The sequence below is a fragment of the Bombina bombina genome, chromosome 5 (genome assembly GCF_027579735.1).
Source record: "Bombina bombina isolate aBomBom1 chromosome 5, aBomBom1.pri, whole genome shotgun sequence".
In the NCBI taxonomy this organism is placed as follows: Eukaryota; Metazoa; Chordata; class Amphibia; order Anura; family Bombinatoridae; genus Bombina; species Bombina bombina.
The window spans coordinates 1,058,730,840-1,058,742,282 of NC_069503.1; the positions used below are offsets into that span (position 1 = coordinate 1,058,730,840).

The 11,443-nt window shown below is 38.6% G+C and overlaps 1 protein-coding gene across 1 annotated transcript in view; it reads left to right on the forward strand.

Moving 5' to 3' along the window:
- Positions 1–9,659, forward strand: part of LOC128659619 (uncharacterized) — a 38,425-nt gene extending 28,766 nt beyond the window's left edge. Inside the window, exon 5 of the mRNA XM_053713203.1 lies at positions 9,121–9,659. Within this exon, the coding sequence (XP_053569178.1) occupies positions 9,121–9,383 (263 nt within the window). The 3' untranslated portion in view covers positions 9,384–9,659. The remainder of the gene's footprint in view (positions 1–9,120) is intronic.
- The last annotated feature ends 1,784 nt before the right edge of the window (positions 9,660–11,443 follow it).

Consider the following 11,443-nt stretch of genomic DNA (forward strand, 5'->3'; position numbering starts at 1 on the left):
ACACACACTAATTACAAGCAAACAGATCACAGGTGAGGATGGTTACCTTTAATAGCCATTCAAACCCCTTTGTGTCAACTTGTGTGCATGTTATCAGGCCAAAATCACCAGGGTATGTAAACTTTTGATCAGGGTCATTTGGGTAAATTCTGTTGTCATTATGATTTAAAAAGAGTAAACACAGTTGCTTGATAATAAATGGCTTCATAAATTCTGCCAGGGTATGTAAACTTATGAGCACATATACAGTATATATATATATATATATATATATATATATATATATATATATATATATATATATATATATGATAATTTTTTGTTAAATATACTTACAGTATGTGAAGCACATTAGAATGTGAAATATTTACAGTAAATACATAGTTAAACACTTTATTAAAAAAATATTGCATAAATATGATTTTACATGTTTTCTGCTACTTGACTGCAAAGGGTTCCAATGCATTTATAGGAATGTCTATATATGTATACATATGTTTTTATGTAAAAAAAAATGTAGGGGGTGTGAGAGAGTAGGTAATATTGCTAATTTGCTCTAAATGGTGCCACCCTTATAGTAAATATACAATATATAATAAAGATAGAAAAAATACCAGGGTATATAAGATTACCCTAGAACAGCAAGGGATAAATAAACGGCACACATAAGAGACTTTCAAAAATTTAATAATAATAAGTTCCCAAAATACACTTCAGTATATAGCAATATCTTATCTGTCAATTTCAGTCACCACTAAAGACAGCAAAATCTAAAACATTTAAAGTGCACTGAGACCTAATTCTTTCCCTATACTATAAATCTCAGAAAAAACATCATAAACAATCAGGGGTTAACCAGAAAACTTATGTTTATAACGAATTGTACATAGAATCTAATGTTTATAGGACATATATAGTAGGTAGGCAAAATACATGTTATATATATGGCTGCAGTCCAAACAGGGGTGAACTATATTGTATATAGAAAAGCGCTTTTTTCCTTTTTGGTATGTACCAGGGAATCTCCTCTTAAGGCAAATGGATATGCCGCAGTTAGTGCTGCTGTATAGGGAGTCTCTAGCAAGTATAGTAATTCAGTTGGAAAACACAGCATATACTTAGCTTAAGTCCTCCGGTTTTTGTTGCTTCCACTTTTCTTCTGCTTGCAAGCACCTGTGATGATTGCTTGGCGTGTGACGTCAACAGACAGTGGGAGTGGTGTAGCGTCACCAGGGACTGTGAGTGGCTGTAAACGGAAGGATCCAGTTGAATCAATCTTTACGTTGTCAGTTTTGCCAAGAGCTTTGACAAAAGGCTGTATCACAATGTTATATGTGTCATGAGATGCAGGACATATGCAGGACACAGCAATGATGGTACAACTCTATTTTATTACAGAGCATAGCAATACACATCCAGACAGGTTGATTGTACTAAACTAACTGCGACACAGACACCGGACCTAAGCCCCGCCCACCAGCTAGTGACATCACATCCTGCTATCATCACATCTTCCCCTTTTTCAAAGGCAAAGCATACATTCACATATATTAAACAACAAGGTACACCAACAGGGTATACACAACATTTTGTTTTAGAACATTATAAAAAACAGATAGATTAGAAAACATGAACAAACAAATTACATCCTGACTTGGACATCCGATTCTGTAGAGGATTCTTCAGCAGCAGCCAGCGGGAGCCTGGACAGTGTATCTGCCACAACCAGCTGCTTCCCCGGCACATGCACTGCCTGAACATTGAACCTGAGCAGTCTCATTAAAAGTCTCTGGCATCTCAAGGGTGTTTTGTCGATGTCATAAGAATTGATAAGAGGGACTAGCGGTTTGTGGTCAGTTTCCAGACTAAATTTCTCCAAACCCACTAGATAACGCTGAAAGCGCTCACAGGCCCAAACTGCAGCCAGGCACTCTTTCTCAATTTGAGCGTATTTTGACTCCGCAGCCGTCAGTGTGCGGGAACAGTAGGCGATGGGCTGTAGTTTGTTGTCATTCAGCTGCAGGAGTGCAGCCCCCAACCCATAACTGCTTGCATCAGCACTAACCACAGTCTTTTTTGAAGGGTCGTAGAACCCCAGCACTGGGGCAGACCCCAGCATGGACTTAGCATGCAGGAACGCTATTTCTTGTGAGGGTCCCCAGACCCAGGCAACATCTTTCTTAAGCAACTCTGTGATAGGGTGCAAAACTGTAGATAAATCTGGAAGAAACTTGCCCACGTAATTTACTAGGCCCAATATCTGTCTCAGCTCATGTACATCAGAAGGGCTTTTCATCTGTTCGATAGCCCGAATTTTCTCGGGGTCCGGCTTGATGCCATCCCCGTTGATGATATGCCCAAAGTAGCATAATTCAGTTTTCCTAAAATGACATTTTTCTTTATTCAGCTTCAGCCCAGACTCTTTGATAGCCTGCAGCACACAACTCAAACGCTGATCATGCTCCTCCACTGTAGACCCATACACTAGAATGTCGTCCATGACGACTGCTGTGCCCACGTGGCCACTCAGGAGAGAACTCATTTCCCTCTGAAAGATCTCAGGAGCGGAGGATATCCCAAAGGGAAGTCTGCAGAAACAGAACCGACCTACCGGAGTGATAAAGGTAGTCAGTTTGCGGCACTTTGGATCCAGGGGGATCTGCCAAAAGCCGCTAGAAGCGTCTAATGTGGAAAAGAACTTCGCCCCAGCCAACTTCGGGGCTATATCTTCCAGTGTCGGCAGCACAAATCTCTCCCTCTTCACTGCCTCATTCAACCTTTTCAGGTCCACACAGATGCGCACCTTTCCGTTTTTCTTTGCAACTGGAACAATGGGGGCACACCAATCAGTTGCTTCAACAACCTCTTCAATAACCCCCATAGACTTCATGCGCATGAGCTCTTTCTCCACTTGAGGCATGAGCGGGAACGGAATTCTACGAGGAGTAGAAATACTGTACGGGACTGCGTCACTTTTAAGTGCTATACGGACAGGTTTGCAGCTCAGTAGGCCCAACTCGCCAAACATATCTTCAGAGATCTCATTCACTCTGGCCACGAGGCCCAAGTCACAGGCTGCTTTTCTGCTCAATAAACTGTTAACACAATGACCTCGGATCACATGCACCCACATGGTGAACTTCCTTTGTTTGTACTCACAGCTGGCAAGAAATTTCCCCACACAATCAATGCGGCCACCAGGACTATGAACATTTGTAGTAACCTTCGCCAGCTGGGGCTGTCGAGGCAGTCTCATAAATTCAGCAAAAGACATTACAGTGATATCTGCTCCTGTGTCAATCTTAAAATCAACATTGGCTCCCATTACAGTAAAGGTAACTTTCCAATCTTCCTCTGAGCTTGTCCGTTCCACAACAGACCCCACAAAAGACACTTCCTGACCCTCCTGGTCACTGTCCACCTGCATCTCCTTAATGTATTCAGTTTTACACACCACTTCAAAATGGCCTATTCTGTTACATTTTCTGCATCTTTTATCTCTGGCCGGGCATATAGCACTCTGATCATGAGCCCGGTAGCACCGTGTGCATCGGCCATGTTGCGCCCATCCACTTCTAGGCCTTTCCAGTATTTTAGATCTACCGCTCACACTGTGCCTTTCACTAGCAATTTTCCTAGACTGTTGTACTTCATCCACAATACTCTCAGACCTCAGATCAGCACTTTGCTTTTTCACCAGTTCACTCTGGCGGGCCATCCTAATAGCCCCGTCTAATGTTAAATCAGGCTCTAACTGCAGCTTCAGGGAGACTTCAGCATCTGCAATTCCAATAACTATTCTGTCTCTGATTTGCTCTTCTTTAGCAACACCAAACTCACAGAATTCAGCTAATTCATACAGGCTGCGCAAAAATGACTCCACAGATTCTCCCACACGCTGATTACGTTTGTGAAAACAAGCTCTCTCATGAATCACATTTCTTTTGGGCACAAAGTGGGCACTGAGTTTATCCATAACTATATCAAAGTTAACTTCTTCCCCTTCTTGGAAAGTAAAAGCATTGAACACTGGCTCTACATCTTTCCCCATAGAGTATAAAAGAGAATTAACTTGTACTTCACCACTCTCCTTGTTCAGTTTGGATGCAATCCTGAAGCGCTGAAACCGCTGACGCCATGTGGGCCAAGCTGCAGGCTGAGAAAAGTCAAAAGGCTCAGGTGGGGTAAACTTTGACATCGTCATCATCAGAAACAGAAGCGTAGTCCAGAACTTCTGACACCATGTCATGAGATGCAGGACATATGCAGGACACAGCAATGATGGTACAACTCTATTTTATTACAGAGCATAGCAATACACATCCAGACAGGTTGATTGTACTAAACTAACTGCGACACAGACACCGGACCTAAGCCCCGCCCACCAGCTAGTGACATCACATCCTGCTATCATCACAATATGTATGTTCACCTATCGTATAGGCACATCTTCCATTGCACTCCAATAGCACACTCCTCAAACCACTTACTCCACTGTCGGAGTCACACCAGGAAAATTCGTAGCTCACTTGAAATGTACAGCTGCATGTATAGAGCCAAAATGTCTCTGAAGAAACATGAGATTCAGGGAATAGGTCTAGTCAGGTGCACTAGAAATTCTGGCCCACGGTACATTCGACAGGTACCTGGGTTCTCATAAACACATAGTGCCAACGCACGTTTCTCCCCCACCTCCAGTATGTGTTACAGGGGATCATCAGGGCATATAGAGTCCTCAATGGACTTCCTCTTTTATGCAGATATCTAATTGCTTACAGGTGTTTTTTCCCAAGTATCCTTGCAACACCTTAAAGCTGTATCACTTTTAACCCTGTATCAAAAAGCCTCTCAAAACTCAAAATTGTGTTAGAAAGTAATAGATACATATATGTTGGTTCAACCTAATTCCTGGTTACCCCCAATACTTTCAATTACACAACAGAAGAGAGATAGAAATTACTCTCTATCCTGGCGCACACTTCAAACAGATGTTTATTATATTTAAAACGAATGAAAATTTATAAAAAGTGGACAAATTCAAGCTTATCATTTAAACCTTTTGGGAACCTAGTTCCCAGTCTGTAGATCCATTTCGCCTCTTTTTGCAGGAGGACCCTATCATTATTGCCACCACGTCCATTTGTGATGCCTTTATCTATTATGATAAATTTCAATGAATCTACATTTTTATTATGTACATTACAAAAATGCCTAGCAACGTTAGTTTAGAAAGAGAGATTCCTAAAAAGAGGCTATTCCAATAAGTGCCTTAAGAAATCTCTCTGGAAAGCCAGAAATATGTCCAGGGATGATTTACTATATAGTAACAACTCTAAAAATGAAAATAGCAAGATTAGATTTATCGCTAACTTCAATAATCAATGGGAGAGTTTAAGGTCAGCTTTTAAGAAAAATTGGCACATCTTATCCCTTGATGAAAAAGTGAACAGTGTGATGGGGGATACCCCATTGTTGACGGCTAGAAAAGCACAGAGCTTAAAGGACAAATTGGTGAGGAGCCAATTTTCAAGGGGCCCCTCGGCCTCTGACTGGCTGAGAAAGGACAGAGGTATTAAGGGTAGCTTTCCATGTGGGCACTGTGTATACTGTGCCCACATGGATAGCACTAAACAATTCTCTGTCCAGGATGGAAAGATCTTTGACATAAGATTCTTTTTCAATTGCAAATCGGAAGGGGTGATATATCTTCTGCGGTGCTGCTGTCCGGTCTTCTATGTTGGAAAAACGAAAAGATTGGTGAAGGACCGAGTACAGGAGCACAGAGACAATATTCTCCACTCCAGAGAAACTAACGTTGCTAGGCATTTTTGTAATGTACATAATAAAAATGTAGATTCATTGAAATTTATCATAATAGATAAAGGCATCACAAATGGACGTGGTGGCAATAATGATAGGGTCCTCCTGCAAAAAGAGGCGAAATGGATCTACAGACTGGGAACTAGGTTCCCAAAAGGTTTAAATGATAAGCTTGAATTTGTCCACTTTTTATAAATTTTCATTCGTTTTAAATATAATAAACATCTGTTTGAAGTGTGCGCCAGGATAGAGAGTAATTTCTATCTCTCTTCTGTTGTGTAATTGAAAGTATTGGGGGTAACCAGGAATTAGGTTGAACCAACATATATGTATCTATTACTTTCTAACACAATTTTGAGTTTTGAGAGGCTTTTTGATACAGGGTTAAAAGTGATACAGCTTTAAGGTGTTGCAAGGATACTTGGGAAAAAACACCTGTAAGCAATTAGATATCTGCATAAAAGAGGAAGTCCATTGAGGACTCTATATGCCCTGATGATCCCCTGTAACACATACTGGAGGTGGGGGAGAAACGTGCGTTGGCACTATGTGTTTATGAGAACCCAGGTACCTGTCGAATGTACCGTGGGCCAGAATTTCTAGTGCACCTGACTAGACCTATTCCCTGAATCTCATGTTTCTTCAGAGACATTTTGGCTCTATACATGCAGCTGTACATTTCAAGTGAGCTACGAATTTTCCTGGTGTGACTCCGACAGTGGAGTAAGTGGTTTGAGGAGTGTGCTATTGGAGTGCAATGGAAGATGTGCCTATACGATAGGTGAACATACATATAACATTGTGATACAGCCTTTTGTCAAAGTTCTTGGCAAAACTGACAACGTAAAGATTGATTCAACTGGATCCTTCCGTTTACAGCCACTCACAGTCCCTGGTGACGCTACACCACTCCCACTGTCTGTTGACGTCACACGCCAAGCAATTATCACAGGTGCTTGCAAGCAGAAGAAAAGTGGAAGCAACAAAAACCGGAGGACTTAAGCTAAGTATATGCTGTGTTTTCCAACTGAATTACTATACTTGCTAGAGACTCCCTATACAGCAGCACTAACTGCGGCATATCCATTTGCCTTAAGAGGAGATTCCCTGGTACATACCAAAAAGGAAAAAAGCGCTTTTCTATATACAATATAGTTCACCCCTGTTTGGACTGCAGCCATATATATAACATGTATTTTGCCTACCTACTATATATGTCCTATAAACATTAGATTCTATGTACAATTCGTTATAAACATAAGTTTTCTGGTTAACCCCTGATTGTTTATGATGTTTTTTCTGAGATTTATAGTATAGGGAAAGAATTAGGTCTCAGTGCACTTTAAATGTTTTAGATTTTGCTGTCTTTAGTGGTGACTGAAATTGACAGATAAGATATTGCTATATACTGAAGTGTATTTTGGGAACTTATTATTATTAAATTTTTGAAAGTCTCTTATGTGTGCCGTTTATTTATCCCTTGCTGTTCTAGGGTAATCTTATATACCCTGGTATTTTTTCTATCTTTATTATATATTGTATATGTTTTTATGTGTTTATATGTGTATATATGTCTTTAAATACATATATACACATAAATACATATGTAAACATATATATATATATATATATACGCACACATATTTAGACATGTATATGTATGTATCTCTATTTTAAAGATTTTGCATGACTTTTTTTTTAACACTTAAGACCTCATATCTTTCAGCTCTTATAACTTTTTAATGCAATATTTTATTATACAGTTATTATGTGTGTAACTGTACTTTTAAATGTATTTTTTATGTGTTTTGTGAAACTTTTTTTTTAGCTTGACAGTTAACCAGAGCTCTGAGGTCGCAATTCCCCGAAGCACGTAAAATTAAATTGCGTTTGAGCGAACGTGTTTACGTTCAACTTGCTACTTCCGGCATGCACAAACAGCTTCTATAACCCCCCTCGTACTCTAGCCCTCTATAGGTAGACAGTGACACACCACAGAAGCATAAATCATATAAAGAGAAGTAAAACCTAAAAAAAAATATTTTGTGATTCAGACAGAACATACAATTTTTTTTTATTATCAGATTTGCTTCATTCCACTGGTGTTCTTTGGTAAAGAGATACCTATATAGCTGTCTGGAGCACTAAATGGCAGGAAATAACGCTACCATCTAGTGCTCTTGCAAATGGATAACAACATTCTGGCAAAACTGCTGCCATATAGTGCTCCAGACATGTGCACGCCCCTGAGGTTACGTCCCTGCTTTTCAACAAAAGATAAAAAAAGAACAAAGAAACGTAGTATAAAATTCTATGCTCTATCTGAATCATGAAAGAAACATTTAATTTTTTAGCACAGGAATTGTATTTATTTTTTTGCAGTTTTTTTATTTATTTTTTTAAACTGTGAGTGTATTATATATTAAAATGTCCTCTTTTAGACGTCACATACAAATTAATTTAATGTCCCTCTAACTAGTGATATTCTGTCTGTTTTTTTTTCTCCCTATTTCTATTGTACTTGAAAAATATCATAAAGCTTTTGCGTATTCTGTTTGTTCAAAAAAGCACTCATCTGAGCTAGTACTGCCCATGGGACAAAAACGTGTTCCTTCTTCTTCTTTCTTATACTTCAACTCTTCTCAATTGTAATAAAATGTATCTTTGCTTAAAGGGATATTCCAGCTAAAATTGTAAACCACATGGGTGCATTTCGGTATTGAACAGAAGCAAATTTGTAATATACATGCGTTAGCAAAAATGCTTCTAATAAAAGCTATAGCTGTTTCAAAAGTGTATTTAAGTATGCACCGTGCACCAGCATTTTAAACATAGCTCTTGCTCAGAGACCCTACGGTTCTTTTACCATCTGGTAATGACTCAATTTGTTCATTGCTGACATGGTTCAAGCCCCTATGATGATCTTAGCAGCTGCATTATTTAAAATGAGAGTGCAGTGACAATATCTAGATAAAATGTTAACACTAAAACAGTAATAACTTTTACTAGAAGCATTTTTGCTAATACAAATATATTGCAAATATGTTTCTGTTCAAAGATGTAATTAATCTGTGTGCATTTAGATTTTGACGGTAATGTCCCTTTAAATGTTTATTAACTGTTCTTAAAATGTATTACATTTACAGTTGTTTTTCTGTTATATTTATTTCAAATGAAAATTAAATTCCATTTAGAAATGAACCACATTCATTTCTGTCAATTGTTATTTTTATCCAACAAGAAAGAATTAATCAACTGTGTTCTTTAATGCTGTTCTCTTGTTCTCTTGTTGGCATGCAGGTTCAATGGAAGCAAAAATGCGTAGTTTTCCTGCTCTCCCAGCGAGGACAAAATCGGAACTATGTAAAAATGCCAACTCTATCAGTGTACCCCAGCACACTCAGTCCTGTGACACAGAGCTTAGAGAGTGGATCGTACTATTTGGAGGTGATGAACGTGCGGCATTCATGGCACGAGGACTTCAGAAATTACAACTGGCATATGAGCTAGGCAAAGCAGAAGTGAAAAAAGCACAGACTGAAACACATTGCGAACAGGAATAGACATGGAAAGATGTAAAGCTGTAAATAAAATGACATAACAATATTTACAAAATATCTTCAATACTTGAAGGCAATATTTTCACTCAAGAGGATAAAAACTGTTCTATTCTTATTTGTGTTCTGCTGCCTTGTGGTCAAAAGCAAACCACCTGGCCCAGGGGCTGGCAACCATTTATGAGCACTGTGCCAAAATAATACTATAATGTGACCATGTTTGCCTTATCTTTTGCATAAAGTTTGAAAATAAAGAACAAATATATATTAATAATAAAATAATGTGCATGGTGCCCATGTGGGGGGAGTGAAGAGGAGGGTAACACTGAGCCTGGCTATCCCCCTTACATGGCAGAAATATGACAAGGATGGAACCAAAGGCTGGGTCTGTCCTCAATCCAAGTGCCACTAAAGGACCACAAACTACAGTAGAATTGAATAACTGAGCAATACACAAAAATACAATGCAATAGCACTTATTTTTGAATTTGAAATGATCAGTAGAATAGTTTCTGGCAAATTTTAAAGTTAAAGGGACATTGTACACTGGAATATTCTTTGCATAAATGTTTTTAGATGATTTCACTATGTGAAAATGATTATCCATAGTGTGATGTGGAGAAGACACTGAAAACAGTGTGTTTCACAATGTAACTTGACTTGAGGAGATACAGCCGCACTACCCCATTAAATTGTAGCTGGCCAGCCCCAGCTGTTGCAGCCCACTGGGAAATCTCCTGGTGCCCTGGTAGGCCAATACGGCCTTGAGTGCTAAACTGGGAGCTTCTAAGTAAGTTTTTAAAAGGTTTTATACTGGATGTTTAGATCAGTATCTGTGCATATTCTTCTTTATATTAGTGTCTATTACATGCAGTTATATGAAAATTGGCATATACTGTCCCTTTAATACAAATTTTTCCCTCCCCCGTACCATGTGACAACTATTACAAAATACATATATATATATGTACTGTATTCTTGCACATGCTCAGTAGGAGCTGGAGCCTCAGAAAGTTGCATGTAAAAAGAATCAGCACATTTTTAAAATGGAAGCATACGGAAAGTTTTTTTTTTAAATTCCATGCTCTATCATAATCATGAAACTTTAATTTTGACTTTAGTGGCCCTTTAAAAAATAACTCACAGTGCCACACTCGGTGATGTCAATATCTTATAAAATGTCAATTTAATATACCAGTTATGTATTTTAAAACCAAAATTAATTGTATTGGTCAACTGTTAACGTCTCAAAAATTTCAGTTTAAAGAGCGCTTTAGTCGTTTTACCATATCACTCATTATTTAAAGGGACAGTCAAGTCAAAATGAAACGTTCATGATTCATATATGGCATGTAATTTTAAACTACTTTACAACTTACTTTTATCATCAAATTTACTTTGTTCTCTTGGTATTCTTTGTTGAAAGCTAAACCTAGGTAGGCTCATATGCTAATGTCTAAGCCATTGAAGGCCGCCTCTTATCTCAGTGCATTTTGACAGGTTTTCCCAGTTAGACACTGCTAGTTCATGTGTGCCCTGTAGTTAACATTGTACTCACTCCTGTGGCTAAAATGCAAGTTGTGTGGGTCTGTGCACTATTTATAATCACTGATAACAAACTTAACAAAAGTAATTAAGTAGTCTGTATTAAATCAAAGACCTGTTTGTTATGAGGTGGCTAGCAAATAGAATATGTACTTGTACACAAAAAGGCAAAAGGAGATATGTGCGAAAAAAAGAGTTGCTGCACCTTCAATTCAAGATGATCTAGTGCATATGAAAAATAGGTCAATGCTCCTCACATGTACGCCCCTGACACGTGTTTCACATCACGCTTCTTCAGAGGGGTACGCACCGGCTCTGTTTGTTAGTATTTATTTGTTTCCAAGTCTCTCCTTCTCTTTGTGATAGGCTATTACCAGGAGGAGTGAGGTATGTCTATTGGTTGTTCGATCTGTCTATTAGTCACAGGTTATTGCTGTTTACTTTGTACATGCGTCAGAGTGCTTCTGACCATTCACAGTTCAGAGGCGATTTCCTGATTCAATTCAATTGGCTGATCATGT